The 19,646-nt window shown below is 45.9% G+C and overlaps 1 protein-coding gene across 3 annotated transcripts in view; it reads right to left on the bottom strand.

Moving 5' to 3' along the window:
- Positions 1-6,858: 6,858 nt before the first annotated feature.
- The window catches only part of EXOC4 (exocyst complex component 4), a 584,936-nt gene continuing 572,148 nt past the window's right edge, over positions 6,859-19,646 (bottom strand). For 2 of the 3 annotated variants that reach the window (XM_039519697.1, XM_039519695.1), the window contains one exon: positions 6,859-8,351. In XM_039519697.1, the coding sequence (XP_039375631.1) occupies positions 8,114-8,351 (238 nt within the window). In that variant the 3' untranslated portion in view covers positions 6,859-8,113. The remainder of the gene's footprint in view (positions 8,352-19,646) is intronic. The other variant, XM_039519696.1, reaches the window with a different exon arrangement.

Here is a 19,646-nt window from a genome sequence, read left to right as displayed (position 1 = left end):
AGGCAGCAGCACAGATGTCAGGGTAGCAATACCATACTTCTGCGCTGCTGCTGTCAGTGGTGCCGCCTTCAGAGCTGGGCTCCCGGCCAGCAGCCGCCGCCCTCCAGCTGCCCAGTTGTGAAGGCAGCGCCACTGCCAGCAGCAGCGCAGAAGTAAGGGTGGCAGTACCGCAACCCTCTCCACAATAACCTTGCGACATCCCCCCGCCCCCACAACTCCTTTTTGGGTCAGGACCCCTACAGCTACAACACTGAAATTTCAGAAGTAAATAGCTGAAATCTTGAAATTTATGATTTTTTAAATCCCACGATGGTGAAATTGACCGAAATGGCCCCTGAATTTGAAAGGGCCCTGGTTATTGCATGTGCACTGCGGGGCTTGGTTGCAAGGAGCGGAACATGCAGCATGCCAATGAGAGCCAATGAGAACTCTAGGTACTTAACACTTCAGGAAATCAGGGAATGGGGGTGATGGTGATGGGCCCAATCAGCTCATTAGGCTGCAAATAGAGGAGCCTGAGGCTGGAGGCAACTGATCAGAGCAGCTCTCCTGAGAGGGACAGGGATGGCTTCGAGAAAAAAACAGAAAATTGGCAGCAGTTGGGGGTGGGGTGGGGTGGTTCCAGGGAAGGAATCTCCAGTCAGTCCCTGGGAAGAGGGAGGTGTGTTTGTGGGGGTGGCAGAGATAAGCCAAAAGTTACTCCCTGGGAGGAGGGAGTGAAGAGACTCATAGAATCATAGAATATCAGGGTTGGAAGGGACCTCAGGAGGTATCTAGTCCAACCCCCTGCTCAAAGCAGGACCAATCCCCAACTAAATCATCCCAGCCAGGGCTTTGTCAAGCCTGACCTTAAAAACCTCCAAGGAAGGAGATTCCACCACCTCCCTAGGGAACCCATTCCAGTGCTTCACCACCCTCCTAGTGAAAAAGGTTTTCCTAATATCCAACCTAAACCTCCCCCACTGCAACTTGAGACCATTACTCCTTGTTCTGTCATCTGCTACCACTGAGAACAGTCTAGATCCCATCCTCTTTGGAACCCCCCTTCAGATAGTTGAAAGCAGCTATCAAATCTCCCCTCATTCTTCTCTTCTGCTGACTAAATAATCCCAGTTCCCTCAGACTCTCCTCATAAGTCATGTGCTCCACCCCCCTAATAATTTTTTTTGCCCTCCGCTGGACTCTTTCCAATTTTTCCACATCCTTCTTGTAGTGTGGGGCCCAAAACTGGACACAGTACTCCAGATGAGGCCTCACCAATGCCGAATAGAGGGGAATGATCACGTCCCTCGATCTGCTGGCAATGCCCCTACTTATATAGCCCAAAATGCTGTTAGCCTTCTTGGCAACAAGGGCACACGGTCGACTCATATCCAGCTTCTCATCCACTGTAACCCCTAGGTCCTTTTCTGCAGAACTGCTGCCTAGCCACTCAGTCCCTAGTCTGTAGCAGTGCATGGGATTCTTCCATCCTAAGTGCAGGACTCTGCACTTGTCCTTGTTGAACCTCAACAGATTTCTTTTGGCCCAATCCTCTGATTTGTCTAGGTCCCTCTGTATCCTATCCCTACCCTCCAGCGTATCTACCACTCCTCCCAGTTTAGTGTCATCTGCAAACTTGCTGAGGGTGCAGTCCACACCATCCTCCAGATCATTGATGAAGATATTGAATAATGAGACTGGCAAACCTGGGGCAGCGGGGAAGGCGATAGGGTGATGAGATGTCTCGATATTATCGGGACAACCCTGATATTAGGGGATTTGTCTCCTATAGGTGCCTATTACCTCCCACCCCCATCCCAATTTTACACCCTTGTTACTCAGTCACCATAGAAGGCCAGGAGGTTTGGAAGCAGCTCAGGGAAAGACAGCAAGGTGCAGGGGATGGACCTTGGCTGTTGTGTAGAGTCCCTGATGTGGGACCCAGAGGAGAGGGTGGCTGTGAATTCCCCTTCCAGCTGCTGCAGGAGTGGCACCGTGGGGCAGTGAAGCAGAAGACAAACTGCTGGGGAGCAGGACCCTGGATACACTCTGCACCCCACACCCCGGAAGGAGAACCACACTAGTGACCTAGCTGGAGGGCTGAGTCATGAAGACGACGCTGCGGTTCCTGGAGTGAGAGAACGGCTGCAAAGGAGAGACTGAAGGGATGTAACCACTGGAAAGGGCGTTGACCTAACCATGCCAGTCCCCAGAACCACCAGGAAATGGCGCTGTTCTGCGTAGGGTGATCACCTTTCCAAACGGCAAAACCCGGCCCTGGGCAGGAGCTCCGCCCCCCTCTCTGTGGCCCCACCCCCTGCTCCTCCTCCTCCCCCTTGACCAGGCCAGAAGCTGGAGACGGGCCTCGATAAGAGCTGCCCAGGGATCCTGGGGCCTTTCACCTGCCCTGGGCGGGAGGCCTGAGAGCAGTCCCTCGGGGCACATCGCTCAGGGCAGTTGGAGGGTTCAGGACTCCCAACAAAGGCCCAGGCTACCTGGGTGGCTCTTACAATGGCCCAGTTCTGGCTTTGCCAGGGGGCAGGGCCCTGTGGTGAGGGGGGGCTAAAGCCCACCTCAGCCCCCCCATCAGAAAGAGGCTGGCACTGCCCCTGAACCTTGGCCAGACACTGTGGGGAATCTGGAACAAATGCTGTCCTGGAGTCAGCCAGCCAGCCTGGGAGCAGGACTTGAACTCTGCATTTCAGAACTGTTCCACTCAGTTCAGAACAGGTGGTCAGCCTAGTCCAGTGGTGAGGAGAGCGACCTGTAACAAGCCGAAACATGGATTTAGGAGCCTAACTTCATGCTCCTGTTTTTTAAAATCTTGGCCCAAACCCTGAAGTTTCATAGCCCTTGTCTGCAAGGAAAAGGGATGCATTAGAAGGCTGCTGCTCAATGTATAATATTAATTAAAGATTATATTAGTGATAATGAGTGGTTATTTCTGACATCTTCTTATGATGCAGAAAGGAAGCCTGTACTGTGGAGTGCCCACTAGTGGCTAGAGCAGGGTATTTGCAGTCAGAATTCCTAGGTTCCCATCTCTGCCACTGATCTTCCCTGTGGCCTTGGGTGAGACTGTTAGCCTCTCCGTCCCTCCCTTTGATCACGGCGTCGGACCATAGGATGATTTTATGGGAGGATTAACAATAACACCACCTAGCTGTGGGATCCTCGGGTGAAAGCGGCTAGCTAAGTGCACAGATTGTCCATGGCACATACCCTGGTCCAGCACAGGGGGTGGGAATAGGTGACCTCTCATGGTTCCTTCTAGTCCTACATTTCTATGCTTCTGGAAAACATCCCATTACATTTTCTCTCTTTGCGTTCTTGAAGTTGTGCTCTTCTACCATACGAGTCAGCAAATTCATTGTACTACTGCACAGGGAGAGGAGCTGGAGCTATAATTGTATGTTACAGCTCATGGTGACATGAGGGACGATGCAAGCTGCAGTTCGGAAGAGATTCTTTTAAGTGATTTATTTAGGAAGAAAACCGATAGTCCCAAATTTAGAATTTCCCTGATTTCATGCAATCTGTCAAGGCACCAGTCAGCACAGCTACTCGGTGGATGGAAAATGTGAACTCAGGTCTGAGACCAACCTGGGAATTGTAACGATGAGGCAGTTTCAGATTACGAAGCAATTTTTTAAGGACGAAAAAATTCACGTGTCAACCCTTTTGTACCTGGTTTGAATCAAGCCCAAAAAAACTATGGACTGACGAATGCTTACAACAGCCCATAACTTCAAGTTCGAAGCTTCCCACACATCACCTCTGTACATCAAAGGGTCTGAGAACCCAGCAGTACATGACTGGAGACCTTTCCCAACCCTCTCCCGCTATGAATGATGAATAGTCTCTTCTTGTGCCCATCACATGAGTTACGCTATCAATTCTCTCCTCAAGTTCTGTTCCGTTGTCAAAGCAAGGACGAGCTAAGGAGCTCTCCTTCAGGGAGAAGGAATTACATGCAGTCACGATTGGAAATTAAAGAAGCTTTAGGCTAAACAAATGGAAGGAAGGGCCTTTGCCTCTCTCAGAGGGTTACTAGAATATGTCAGAGGTTCCAGTAGAAGAAATGTCTCTACAGAGAATGTACCTAGTTAGGGGTAGATCTGTTGGGCACTGGACTATGACTCAGGCCCATTGGGTTCAATTCCCACCACAGACTTCTTGTGTGACCTTGGACAAGTAACAGTCTCCTCTGGCCTTTAGTCGCCCATCTGTAAAATGGGATAATACCTGCCTGCCAGAGGTGGCGTGGGCTAAAATCCATTGATAATTTCAAGGTGCTCAGGTACTACAGTGATGAAGGCTATGTAAGTACCTAGACTGATTGATAGTACCTCATATTTTATCTGGCTATACTGGTTGAAAGGACCCTAGATGTATCTCACTGGACACCATTTAGACTGTAAGCTCTTCAAGGGCAGGGGACCATCTCTGCATATTTGTCCAGGGCATTTTGGCTGCTGTTGGGGAAATTGATGCTTGCGCTGAGCCCTCTGCACAGGGATAAATGTCACCCTACATAAATAATCACATTCAGAAAAAGGACTTTGAAGAATGTTAAGGTTGTAAATTCAAGCAGTCAGCGTTGAGGAAATGCCAAAAGTAAGGTGCCCAGTGCCACCTTAATTTGAATTTCTGCAAGAAATGAGGCAGGGGCCCTTTAGACAAGCCTGATTCATTCCCAGAACCTCATCCATCCTGCACACCAATGTGATATCTGCCATCATGTGCCAGCAATGTCCCTCTGCCACGTACATTGGCCAAACCGGACAGTCTCTACATAAAAGAATAAATGGACACAAATCAGATGTCAAGAATTATAACATTCAAAAACCAGTTGGAGAACACTTCAACCTCCCTGGTCACTCGATTACAGACCTAAAAGTCACAATATTACAACAAAAAAACTCCAAAAACAGACTCCAACGAGAGACTGCTGAATTGGAATTAATTTGCAAACTGGACACCATTAAATTAGGCTTGAATAAAGACTGGAAGTGGATGGGTCATTACACAAAGTAAAACCTATTTCCCCATGTTTATTTCCCCCCCCCCCACTGTTCCTCACACCTTCTTGTCAATTGCTGCAAATGGACCATTTTGATTACCACCACAAAAAGTTTTTCTCTCTCCTGCTGATAATAGCTCACCTTAACTGATCACTCTTGTTAGAGAGTGTATGATAACACCCATTGTTTCATGTGCTCTGTGTGTATATATATCTTCCTACTGTATTTTCCACTGCATGCATCCGATGAAGTGGGTTTTAGCTCACAAAAGCTTATGCTCAAATAAATTTGTTAGTCTCTAAGGTGCGACAAGGACTCCTGTTCTTTTTACTGAATACCTAGTCTCTAAAGTCTCTACTGAGCATGTGAAATTGCAGGTTTTGGAGGCTTATAACTTGGGTATAATTTGGGTGAATTTTCCTGGGGTGAAGTTCACATAGGAACTTCGTGGCAGAGGAAGGGGTAGAACCCAATTCTCCAGTGTGGCATTTGATTGCGCTACCCTTGCGACCATCCTTTCTTTTCATGGGGACACAAAAAGGCACATCCCTAATCTCAGGATGGATTTGAAATGTCAAGCATTTTCTCTATAGCTGGGAGGCACTAGACCGTCGCAATTCAACAGCTGTAAGAATTCTTCTAACATGGTCAAACCATGTACTTTTCCCTAACCTTTTTCTGAGAAACAGCTGAACCTTTTTTCTTTTCTTTTTGCTGAACTTTCAGATATAAGTGAGCCTGAGGCAGCCACCCCGGACAGAAAATTTTAGTCTGAATGGTTAAAGTTTGACCACGTTATAAACAACTGAAAACGGGGTTTTATAATTTAAAGTGCTGGGCAATCTTAACTAGAGGCAGTACTACTAGCTCCACCTAGAACAATAATAATAATAATGAAACCAAGTAATGGTTATTCCAGTGACATGCTTAGGATGAGGGAACTGGGATTATTTAGTCTGCAGAAGAAAAGAATGAGGGGGGATTTGATAGCTGCTTTCAACTACCTGAAGGGGGGTTCCAAAGAGGATGGATCTAGACCACTCTCAGTGGTAGCAAATGACAGAACAAGGAGTAATGGTCTCAAGTTGCAGTGGGGGAGGTTTAGGTTGGATATTAGGAAAACCTTTTTCACTAGGAGGGTGGTGAAGCACTGGAATGGGTTCCCTAGGGAGGTGGTGGAATCTCCTTCCTTAGAGGTTTTTAAGGTCGGTCTTGACAAAGCCCTGGCTGGGATGATTTAGTTGGGGATTGGTCCTGCAGGGGGTTGGACTAGATGACCTCCTGAGGTCTCTTCCAACCCTGATATTCTATGATTCTATGAGGCTCCTGTTATTTGTGGACCATTGACACTGAACTTGTATCACATCAAAAATTGCTTCTCTAGATGGTGTTTTAAAGGTCATTAAAATAAACTAACAAGGGACAGATGGAAAATTAGAGGCTGTTGATAAAAGTTTTCTCCATCCCTCTCACAGTCTGAAAGTATCTGCTTGAGAACATCCCAGACTCATTGTCTGAAGCAGTTTACACTGAATTTCTTTGGCAGACGACTAGGGCTATTAAGAAATCGGAAAGACGCTGTTATCTAGTGGTTAGAGCAGGGGTCATGGTGTCTACTTCCGGTTCTATTTTATTGAGTGATCTTGGGCATTCCCCTGTCACCTTTCTGTGTCTCCATTTTCCCCATCTGTACAAAGGCAGGAATACCTCCCACACAAGGGTGATATAAGTGTCATTTAACCTAATTGTAAAGTGCTGGACAATCCCTAAATGCCAGGTGCTGAGCAAGTACAAAATAAATACTAAGATTAATAACAATAATTTAAAAAACCTCCACAACAATCTTTAAGGATTCTTTAAACATTCTTTAATTCGGCAATTGTCAAGACAGCTGCTGCACAAGCAGTTTTGCAGGACAAAGAGAACACAGCCCAGGACACGACACCAAACCTTGGGTGGCAATTTCCCTCTCAAACACATGAATACAATGCACACTTCGTATTAAAGACTGGAAGAAATCCATCAGCCATGATGAATAAGGATCCTTTTCCAGTGTGGGTGAGTAGTGAATGGTGGAAAGGAAGAGGGAAAAGATGCTGCAACAGATTAGCATGGTGGTCAGGAACTCATTTCAGACAGGTGGGCACTCTGAAGCTGCCTCCTCCTCCCTTCCCTGGCCACTACTGTTGAGTACACGTCTGCTACAGTACCAGTGATGTGAATCGGGGTGTGTCTTTCAAGCGGGTGACTGACTCAAGTGATATTTACGAAAGGGAGAGTTAAATCTCTGAAGACGTTTCCCTGCCTGTTAAAAAGTTGAGTTTGCAATTTCCACCTACTTCCATCATTATTTGGAACAGGATGACCTCTGCAAACTGACGATTCATGGCTCTGAGGCAGAGGAACAGTAGAAATTGAAACTGATGACCCAGTGTGTTGCCTTTAATGACACGTGAATTGGCTCAACACCATTCAAAATGAAAGCCAAGTTCCACCCGTCGGGAACTAGCAACCAGTTCTCTTTGCAATGGAAACAGCAATAAAATACTACTACTACTAAAATCAATGCACCTACATGGCATTGTACAGAAAGGCAACAGTGTTGACAGAGCTCAAATCAACAAAACCTTGAGACAACTTCAAGACCATCAAGATTTCACAAATTAGCTCTAGATCTGCCCTTGACGGTCATGGTGCTGTTTCCACCAGTGGTAGCTGAACTTCCATTTATGGTACCAGACTAACAAAGAGAGAATCCTTCCCCGCACTACCCCCACCCCAGCTGGCTATCCCCTTTAGAACCCAAGGCAAAGCAGCAATAGCTCAGAGACAGCCTGATATTCATTTGCACCCCTATCCCCCCAACCGCTATCCACATTTCATCTAGGTTAAACTTTGTAAGTTTCCTCTTGATGAAGGGAGACCAGTGCATGCTCTCAGGATAATACATTAGGGAAGCTTGGCATGATTAAGTGTAAAAAACCCAAACCCGAACCTCAGACTGTATGTCCCCACCCATAACATACATTTTTTATCAATAGCTACTTCAGATTGCACAGCAGGGGCGGTGCCCATGCTGCTCTGATTCTGGGATGCGATGGCATGGATTACACTGTAGTGATTTTCTTGTCTTTAGTGGCCTGTTTGATGGCAGCCTGCTCGCAGATGATCTCTTTCAGGCGCTGCAGTCTCACGTTCTGGGTTGTCTGGTCCCCGACGCCAGTCTGGCTACGGTGCAGCAAGCTCAAGGCGTAGATGTACTCCAGCTCCGTGTACTTCACTCCTTGATCCACCACTACGTTTAAGAGCTCGTCCGCCGTGTTGTACAGCATCTCATAATACTGCCTGTAAAGCAAGCAAGGAAAGCAGCCATGAGCATGATCCCAGGTGCTTCTGAATCAATACATCCATTTACACTATAACACGTTTTATAGGTAGCCATTCTGCAGCAAAACAACTTCAGGACCAGACTTCAAAGAGAAACTGCTGAACTTCAGTTCATTTGCAAATTTGACACCATCAGCTCAGGATTAAACAAAGACTGTGAATGGCTTGCCAACTACAGAACCAGTTTCTCCTCCCTTGGTGTTCACACCTCAGCTGCTAGAAGAGGGCTTCATCCTCCCTGACTGAACTAACCTTGTTATCTCTTGCTTGCTTATATATACCTGTCCCTGGAAATTTCCACTACATGCATCCGACGAAGTGGGTATTCACCCACGAAAGCTCATGCTGCAAAACGTCTGTTAGTCTATAAGGTGCCACAGGACTCTTTGCTGCTATAACACACTGTAATTTGTTATTATGTATTATTGGTATTATGCTAGCGCCTACGAGTCCCATAGACTTGGACCTAACTGTGCTAGGTGCTGTACAAACACAGAACAACAAGACAGTTCCTTCCCACAAAGTCTTACAATCGAAGTATAAGACGAGACACAACAGGTAATACAGACAGATAGGTGGGGGAGGACATCCCTTGCCCCCCTCCACATCTCACACCATTTATCCGCAACTAAACCACACCTCTGTGCCATGGAAAACTACAGGGAAAATCTTCTCTAGCAGTTAGTAACAGCAGGAATGTTAGCTTTAGACTCCGGCCTCTAGAGGGCAGTGGGCACAAGTACAAACAAAGCAGTTCATTCAGACTCTCTGTCCAACCTGGTCAAAGGGCAGAAACCTTCAGGATTGGAGGGGTTCAATTAGCATGATAAGAGCTTATGCCCTTGCGCCCTGACGGATGCTAATAGGAAGTAGGGCTGCCAACCCTCCAGGATTGGCCTGGGGTCTCCAGGAATTCCTGTGATGAAATCTCCAGGAATACAGCCAACCAAAACTGGCAACCCTAATAGGAAGCAGAGTGGATCTACAGGCAGGGCCCTACACGCAGAGTCAGTCAATGTCATTGTCATTGGGAAAGAAATTCACAAAAATGAAAACGTCTTTCAGCTGGTCCGGGTGGCTCTTGTAATAAGTTAAAGCCGAGACGAGGGAACGGGGCTTGTAGAGAAGCTGCAGATCTGGTTAGTTTCAATTAGTGTTAAAGGCACTGAATTAAAGAACGGATTTTAAAGCCGTGAATTTAAGCGAGGAGTCACTGCAGTGATGAAGGTGTCACTTTCCAAGGGGGTTGATGCTGAACAGTCTGACAGTTAATCACCGGACCATTATGGAAAGGTTGTGCTTTGATTGGCCTATGGATTGGATTTTATTCCTATGTTCCAGCCAATCAGAAAGAAGTGATTACACTTGCTTGCACTTCTATTAGGTTTCAGAGGGGTAGCCGTGTTAGTCTGGTTCTGTAGAAGCAGCAAAGAATCCTGTGGCACCTTATAGACTAACAGACGTTTTGCTTGCATCCGAAGAAGTGGGTATTCACCCACGAAAGCTCATGCTGCAAAACGTCTGTTAGTCTATAAGGTGCCACAGGATTCTTTGCTGCTTCTATTAGGTTTGCAGTAGGAGACTGGTGGAGAGGTTTTACTCCCCCCTCTCCCAAGAATAAACCTATTTCATGATGAGCTCATTTTAATTATTTGTGAAATCAGGGAATGTCAGTGATCTCTCTCGGAGGGACTGTTGTCTAGCGGTTGGAGAGGGGATTAGGCGTCAGGGCACTTGGTTTCTTTACATGGCACTATAACGGTGTCACCTTGCACAAAACACACAGCTTCTTGATGCCGCATCTGTACAATGGGTAGAATAATGCTTACCAAGAAGGATCTCATGACGCTGCCAGGAGTCTGAGGTCCAGACTGTGCCATGAAGGCAGAGGCCAGTGTGGAGGCGGGCTGGAGCTCCCCAGGCCGGGGGCACTTTGGAAGCATTGTGCCTTAGGGTGCTGTTGGGTTATCCTCTTTAGGAAGCAGCACGTTCTTCCCTCCATTCCCTTTTGGCCAGTGTCGATCAACTCCTAGTCCCTTTAGCAGTGGCAGGTGCTGCAATTCTGGGCAGACGCCTGCTGGGAGAAAGTTCCTTGTACACTGCTTTACTTGCGGAAGTGCAAAGCTGGTTCTCCCAGGTAGGTGGTGAGACCTGGCTGCTGGGTCTGCCTTTCTTTGAGGGTGTCACAGGCACAGGGAGTGTAGGATGGATGGATGGATAGATGGAAATATCTCTTTGCCAGTTAGGAACCAACTACCTTTTACCTTTGTATGGACCCTAAAGAAACAACTGTCTTAGAAGCTCAGGATAAAGATCCGTTTCTCTTTGCACGCAGCAGATTGCAACAAGAACTCACTTCAAATGAGCACCACGGCCCCTGTACGTCTCCTGGCTGCAGAGCCAGGGAAGGTAGGAATGCTGCACTGTGTCTGAAGGTGAAGTCTGTGTTGTTTGTGTGTGCTCCGGCAGTGGGACATGGTGGAGTAAATAATTTAAGTGCTTGCAGGGGCAGCCCAGGAAAGTGATCACCTTCGCCTCCTGTCTGCCGTCTGAATGCATTAAAACAGCAATCTGAGGCGCCCCTGGAAAGCGGTGCACTAAATGTTACATTCCTCTGGTCCTTTGGCATGCAGTCCCCAGGGATGGCCTCACTGAGAGACCCCACTGCCTGCGCACAGTACCCAGCATGCAGACTGGAGTACTAATCAGTTTACAGATGACCTTGTCCAGGTGCTGCAGAGCTCACATTTTTACTGGCTAGATTCTCACACCAGGCTGGTCTCACTACAGTCCAGCAGAAATGTTATCTGTCTCTGTGTCCTTCAAGACTTAATCCACCGCTGTGGCTTGAAGGATTTGTTCCCATAGCTCAAGTCTGTTCCCAAGTTATCCTCATCCTGAGCTGGCAGGGGGCGGTGGGGGTTCTGATAGCTAAATGACGCTGACACAAAACTCATCCCCAATTGTGAGCACCACATGGGATGGGTGATGGACAGGAGTTCCGGTGAGCTGCCCGAGCGGGAGAGAATGTGTGTGTGTCAGAGGGGGGCGTGCAGGGAAGGAGAGAGGAAATGGAAATAGAAAGAAGCTCCTTAAGAGCGTTTAACTGGGTTAAACTGAAAAACAAAGAGCGCTGGTTAGCTTCCAGGGTTAATGTTACAGTCAAGAAAGTTCCTGGAGCTAGAGAGAGTCAAAGGGCCAGTTCACTGGTGAAGTTTCCGAGCCATCACAAGACGTCCCCTGAGAGTTTGTGACGTTGCTGATGCTACAAGGCGCTATCCCCACCGGAAACACAGGACAAACGGGTCAGGGAATTTGTGATAATACAGAACAGTGGCTCCCAAACTTTCTTCTGGGAACTCTGGTCACAAGCAGGGGTAGCTGAATAGCATGAGTAGCTTTGCGCTAAAGTGGGCTAAGCATGGGACTAAGGAGCACGGGACTATTGAATTTTATTCCAGTTTCCTCTTTTGGCTTTTGTTAAGTCTCTTCACATTTCTTGCCTGAGATTCCCCATTGGCAAAATCCTGTGGCAAACGGGATGCTGTGATGCTAAAGGCGTAAAATCTGAAAGATGGCTACCTAAAGTTAGGCTCCTAAATCCATATCAAGGCACCTAAATAAGTGGTCTGATTTTTCTGAAGTGCTGAGCAACCAGCAGCTCCCATTAACCTCACTGGGAGCTGCTGGCTGCTCAAAACACATTGGAAAATCAGACCACATATTTAAGTGCCAAAATATGAAAGTAGGAATCTAATTTTAGAGTAAGTTTGAAAATCTTGTTCAATGTGTATTACCTACTCCCTTCTTCCCCCTCTCACCCTCTACATTAAAAGAACAGTAAGGTTGCAAAGTCAAGCACTCAAAAGTCAAGAAATGCCTGCCGCCTTTGGAGAATTTAGCTGCAAAGCTCTAACAAATTTCCACTGAGCACGTGCACACTGAGATTTTTCAGAAGTTTATAAATTTGGCCAGACTGAGGTGGATTTTCACAGGGATGGCAAAAGGCAGACCCCTAACCCAGCAGTCACTCCCTGCCAAATTTCAAGCCCCTGCGCCAAAGCATGAGGGCAGTAGAGCCTCTCAAGGAAAAGGTCACCAGAAGTTTTGTCTAACATGGGCAAAACAATATATTTCCCCTTAATCTCTTTTTCAGAAATGGCCGAACCATTCCAGCTGAAACGTTCCAAAACAACCCAGCCTGAGACAGTCACCCAGCCTGGAAAATTTCAGCCCAAAGTTTGGTGAAGTTGTAAGCAACCAAATTATAAGCCACCAAAAGCAGAGTCTTACCCAGGGAAATGTCAGGCAGCCCTAATTCTAGGCTGCACTATAATGTGCTAAAATGCACATACAAAACCTTCTGGTGCTCTCCCTGGCCCCAGCTTATTTGGACAACTGTTCTTTTCAAAGCTTTCTGAAATGTTTGCAACTATGCACAAGCAGCTGGGTCGCATTTCTCTTTCAGCAGGAGGCTGGACAAAGATGTCCATACCCTTTTTATTTGTCTGTCTGTCTGTGGAAGCATTTCTGTTACACTGACCGCCCTGGGATATGAGCTCCTGGTTTTGGGGTGCATCCTAATGAATCATCTTGCTAACCCGCCTTAAATCTCCATGTGATCAACATGCAACGTTTGAGTTGGCGCCGGGGAGACAGAAGCAGTTCACAACCTTGTCCAAAAGCACTAACACTGGCCCTGCCTTCAGCATTCTTTTACTATGACGATGCAGATTGCCACCTCCGCTTTCTCCTCTGTAACGTGTTCTAAACCCTCAGCTTCCGCAGTAGAAATCTGCACCTAATCAATTCAGGAGTCACCTGTCACTCTTTTCAGAATCAGATTATTTTTTTAATTAAAAATTTCCTACAAAGAAAAAGAAAGGTATGCATTTTTAATTGGGTAAAATGAAAACTCGGCCTCTCTGGCATTGCATCGCCTTTGGCCAAGGCTGATTTGCAGGAATAATTATTCACTGCATTACTGAGTCTGCTCAACTTTTCCTCTCTTGTCTTTGAAAGTATTAATAAATATTGATCAGACACACTCCTGTTTGCCTTTGCCAAAGCAATTCTGATGGACTCATCTTCTGATGTTATCAAATAATGAAATATGAAAGAGTGAGTGGAATTAGCCTCTTGTTCTGTGATTTTTTATTTAGGCTCTTCATTTTACTTTCAGAAATGTGTTTGTGCCTGCCACTACAAATGTTCTTTTGATTGTCAGAAGGGGAGGACAGGTTATGGAGAGTTGTTCTGCACTCAATGGAACTTCGCAAAATACTTTGCTTTTTAATCTTGCCATTTAAAACAGAAAAAACCCAATTAATATTTATCAGAAGTCTCTTCCACCATCTGATGAGACAAGTTAATAAATACTAATATGTATTAACACACCTAACAAAAAACCCCTAATGCCCTTGGCCTCCAATCAGCTTCAGTGTGACTGTGTTTGGGGGCAAGAGTCCACCCCCACATGGAAAATCAGCTCTTCCAGACGGTCAGATACACAAAGACAGGCGCAGTATCAGAACCTGTATAGAATGGAATAGATCAGAGCCTGATCCCAAATCCTTTTGCACCTGAGGAGACCCACTGATGTCACGGAGCTGCTTGAGAGAGCAAGGACTATTTGTGTGTGTTTGTAAGCTTGTTAGGGGCAAGGCCGGTCTCTTCGTTCTGTGTTTGTATAGTACCTAACACAACGCGGCCCCGATCCATTACTGGGGCCCTTAGGGGCTATGCTAAGACAAATAAATAATGACAACTGAGTATCCCTGGTCTAGCACAGGCTAGACCAGGGATACTCAGACCTCAGTGGTTCAGGAGCCAAATTAGCAATCAACATTAGCTAAAAGAGCCACAGTCGTGTGAATTCACTGTTTCATTTACTCTCTCTCTCTCTCTGATAAATTGTCACAGCAAAATGACTGAGCAAGTATTCTACAAGTGGTTAATAATGTAGTAAAAGCATCCTGATTGGTTAATAATGACATCACACCGTGTTTTAATATCAAGCGCTACAAAGAGCCACAGGCGATACATTAAAGAGCCACTTTGCAGGTCCCAAGTCTCAGTCTGAGTATCACTGGGACAGATTCACTCTCAGCAGGGTCTTCTCTGCCAAGGGCCCATGACTTCGTGATCACTCTGAGTAAAGCTGCAGCATCTTCCCTGTATCAAGAGCCTTTGGGAAATCCCAGTCAGGCTAATCTCAGCATTTAAAGGACGCCGTAGGGCGTCAGGCAGTCCTCCAGGCCCTGCCACCCAAGGCATTCAATCCTGTATATGGGTGTTGGTGCCCAAACAAATCAGGAAGATCTTTGTGACTCTGAGGGGTAAAAATACTAAATCAGTCCTCTCCTTTGTGCACCCTCCCCTGGTAAGATAAGAAGGGGCCATGCCAAGCAAAAGACAGGTCACGTTTAAAACAAATAAGGAATTGGTTCTTCACACATGGTCTGACACTGCTCTCCCTTACACTCATGTAAATCAAGAGGAACTCCATCGGTACACCAGAGTCAAGGTGTGATCAGCTGCTGTCACATACCATCCCCAGATCTGAAGAGGGACTGGATAATGTTACAGCCAATCCAAAGAGTCTGTGGCAGTTACGCAGGCTGAGATACGGGTAATCAAAGTTCATGCTTCAGGCAGTAAGCCAAGCGTGCAGCCCCTATGGAGGGGAGCATATCCCACTCCAGCTTTATCCCATTCTGCTCATGTGCAGGAGCAGGACTAATGCAGTCTCACTACGGGTCCCTCCAAGCTACTGACAATGTGGCTTTAGCACTGGTGAGAGTTGATCACTGCAGGGTCAGGAAGGAATTCAACTTTCCTGTTTGCACAACTGGTCAGCTGGGGACGTGGGCCTGGTTTGATATGCTTTCTTCAGAAGCATCACGGACCTGGTTTGATGGCTCATTGGCTTGACCTGGTATGGCAGACCATATGTCCGTTCATCTTTTCCAAGTTCTTAGAACGAATCACTCAGGTGACAGTAAAAGCAATCACCTCCTTAGGAGAGGAAGGAAACAACTAATTCACTCCCTTCTTTTTGCTCTTTAGAATTGGAAAAGCTGGAGAGGGCGATAGATGCCTCAGGACCAGCCCTCTCTGTCTATATTCACCCAGCAGATTGGCGGCAGTAATACGGGGGCTTATGACAGGGGAGGAGAAGTGATGGAATATCTCAGAAATTCAATGATGGTTCAAAGGACACCCAGGGGAAGCACTTCAACAGCTGGTAATACAGGGAGCGGAACCAGCCTTGTCTTTATGACACATGAAATTTGTTTGGCAAACACAAGGCTCAGTCCTGCCACCCTTGCTCGTGTGAGTGGTCCCTAACTCATCTCATGGAAAGCCACTGGGCCATTTATTTAAGGCCTGTTCACCCGACAGGGCTGGGGGATTGGGCCCAAAGTATCTGGATTCTCTGGTGTGTCCTAAAATTCTTACAGTAGGATTTAGGGTAAGAGGACAAACACTGCACCTTGATCTTTGGAGCACCTGGAGCTGGATCCAATGCCCAATGACGTCAATGGGACTCTGTCTATTGATGTCCGTAGGCTTTGGATCTGGCCCATGAAGACCTACTGATCTAAGTGACTCCCTTCTGTGCAAACAACAAATGGGACCTAGTAATATCCGCGTCAGACGCGGTGCTGGGATCAGAGGAAGACGTGCTGAGAACAAATCTGAAGAGACCGAGCACAAGAGGCCAAAGAACAGAAAAAAGGGTTGTGTTTTCAAAATGATGGATTCCAAAAGAAGATGGATCCCCAAGTACTGAACCCATTTAACAACGCTGCAGTTCTGAGCACGTTTATTAGACATTAAAACCTCTTGGGAAAAATGATCTCTTGAACTCTCTTTTTTGGAGGAAAGAAAAAAAAAAAAGGGTTTCTCACTTAAAAAAACCCATCTCTGAAAAGGCAATCATGATGAGACAAGCTCCTTTGAGAGCTACTAATACGACTCTCCATTTAAATGCTAATGTTAACCTATAACCCGGGACCTGCACACAGAAAAGTTTTTCAGAGGATGGTCAGGTGAATTCAAAATTCAATCATGATTTTCTTAAGAATGATTTGCTCTCGTCTTAAGAGAAAGACCTTCAGATTTCCGGTGTGTTAGTTTAGAATAAGGAACATCACTTTTATTATTCATGTTTTTACACAGATACCAATTCTGTAACAATGCAAGGCAGTCAGGTATGGATTCTGCAGGTACCAATTCAGCTCTGAGTGCTGGCTTAACCAACTATAGGAAGTGTTCGTCCCATTATATCCTCCCCTTTTTTTGTAGGGAGTCATTTATATAGCACCCACAAATGTGCTGGGTGCTGTACAAAGCAAATAAAATGACCTATCTTGAGGTGCTAACCACAAGTGAGAATAACAAACAATAGGCGTTAAGCTGAAGAAAGCGAAAGGTTGCAGTAATAAGTCACTCAGTGTAAGGACGTGCAAGATTTTGGTGGTGCCAGTAAGTTATATATTCAGAGAGTGTGTGAGTGAATGAGTAAGCGCATATGTATATGTGTGTCCTTTAACAACTGAAGCTAAAGGACAATGTTGGCACAAGAACAGATGAATATATATTGGCCATGAATAAATTTAGGCTGGAAATTAAAAGGGTTCTAACTATCTAAGGGGTAAGGTGCTGAAACAACCTCACAATAGGAGTAGTAGAGGGCAAACAACCAACTAGTTTTAAGATGGAGCTTGGTAAGTTGATGAATAGGATCCGACATGGCTGCCTGTGATAACAGGACTGGACTAGATGAACCAAGACTTCCCTTCAAGTCCTATGTTCCTAGCTCATTTCTTGTTGGCAATATGGAAGAAGAGTGTTTGGGGGAATGATTTGAATGGGGAGACAAGAGGGTGATGGGTTGGTAAACAGGGATCTTAGGGACATTCTATTGGTAGGGAGCACAAGAGATGGGGGTGGGAGAGGAAATCTAACAGGTTAAAGGTGGGTGCCAGCAGTGGAGCAGCAGGGGCAGGGGAGGATCATCATCATGTTCCCATTACGACTCTGGTGTTTAGGGCAGCGACGAAGCTCCTCCACTCCTGTCTGTTTCTGGCAAATTTTTCAATGGTTCCCCAGCTGTGCCCCAGGTTTTTCAGCTCAGCTTCCACAGCTCTTTGCCATGTTGTTTTCGGGCGGCCTCTTTTTCACTTGCCTTCAGGTGTTCATCTTATTGCTACTCTGGTGATATTGCTACTCAGTTTCCATCCGAAGCACATGGCCGATCCATCTCCAACGCCTCCTAGCAATGAGGGTGCTCATATCCTCTTGGCTGCACTGTGTCAATAGATCTTGGTTTGAGATTGTTCTGGGCCAAAAGATACAGAGGATTTTTCTGAGGCAGGTTGTATGGAATGGAGACTGTTTGGACATGTCATACTTTCTCATTCCCCAGCATTCTGCACTATAAAGTAGTGTTGAAAGTACCCAGCTCTGATAAATCTTGAGTTTGGTTTCGGTGTTGTATTTTGATGATTTTCAGACTAGTTAAGCTCCTGAAGGTGTCCCTGGCTTTATTGATTTTGTTCCAGAGGCCCTGGCTTGTTCCACCGTCCTGGCTGATGGTGCTACCCAAGTATGTGAATGTTTCTACATTGGTGAGAATATAATCCTCTATTCGTATTGATGATGGCGAGGCAATATTAAAAGTCATGATATCTATCTTACTGTGGTTGATTCTCAGTCCAATTTGCTGGCTGAATGTGTTGAGTCAAGTAGTTTTTTCTTGTATGTGGTATGTCATAGGAGAGCGACATCAACTGCGAAGTCCAGGTCTTCACGGATGAGAAGAACGTCCATTTAATGCCTCTTGGCATGTCTTCTGTTGTACGCCGCATTACCCAGTCGATGGCAATGTTGAAGAGGACTGCAGACATGACAAACCCCTGACGTACTCCTGTTTTGACTTCAAAACTGAGCTCACTGTGATCAACACTGCATGAAAAGTTGAAACAGAAGCTTTTGATGACGTTGATTATAAGGAAAGGAATTCCATATGCCCGCAGAATGCGCCATAGGCTGGTCCTGTGAATCCTATCAAAAGCCTTCTCAAAGTCTATGACATTTATGTAGAGTTGCCATTGCCATTCTAAGCACTATTCTATTATGTTTTGTAGCGTGAAGGTCTGGTCTGTGCATCCAGGCCCTTTCCGAAAACCAGCTTGCTCTTTTCTGAGAACGCTATCAACTGCCTCTGATATACGCTGGATTATGATCTTACACAATACTTTGCTTGGCACAGATAAAAGTGTGATACCACCCCAGTTATTACAATCACTGCGAGTTCCTTTCTTTGGTATTTCCACTATAACTCCACTGGTCCACTCATCTGGCACTTTTTCCCTTTCCCAGTCTGATGTAAATAGAGGAACCAGGATATATGCTGTTCACTTAGGATTTACTTTGAACAATTCTGCATTCAAGTTATCCTTGCCGGGAGCTTTCCCATTTTTTAAGGATTTGATGGCTTGAATGCCCATGTCTTCCCATTGCTCTGTCATTGTTTGTGTTGTCCTTACCGACCTTGGCATTCAAGTCTCCCATGACGATAGTTAGGCAGTGGAGAGATGAGGTCTAATATGTTAGCTGCAGCAGCATTGTGCAGGGCCCGAAATACAAAGGCAAGACTTTTTAACTTGATACACCAGGCAAAGGGGAGCCCATGGAATTCGGTATTTCTCAGACAGTCCCACTCTTTACAAAGACAAGTGTGATTTTTGCACGTTTTCCAATGAGTGTTTTAAAACGAGTAGGAGCCTACAAGGGTGAGTTCTGGTCCTTCTTTCCCACTGGGAGTCCATGAGAGCGTAATAGAAATTAGAAATGGAACACTTACTACTGTACATGAAGGAGTCCATTCTACTAGCTGTGCAGGATAACTTCCTACACTGTAGTCTCTACGTGCTATGTCCAGTCATGGTTTTAAATGTAACAAAGTGATAGGGATTGTCCCACTATTCCTCATAATCCCTTTAAAATGTTCTTTGTTTAACTTAATCCAATTTACATTCTTTTGTGCCTGTTCAGACAATGATAACGATCCTGATAATGATCCTTCATCTCAAAAGAACCCAAAGAACTTTGCAACCATATAATGGATCACTTCACATGCTACTGACACACAAGGAAAGAAAGACAGCAGCTCTGTAACAGGGCAGTGCAAAACTATGTAGCAATTCAGGACAGGAAATTAAGAATACATAACCAATGCCTTCC

This window comes from Mauremys reevesii, linkage group 1 (assembly GCF_016161935.1).
Source record: "Mauremys reevesii isolate NIE-2019 linkage group 1, ASM1616193v1, whole genome shotgun sequence".
Lineage (NCBI taxonomy): Eukaryota > Metazoa > Chordata > Testudines > Geoemydidae > Mauremys > Mauremys reevesii.
The sequence above is the reverse complement of the archived record's forward strand: the minus strand, read 5'-3'. Positions and strand labels throughout refer to the sequence as shown.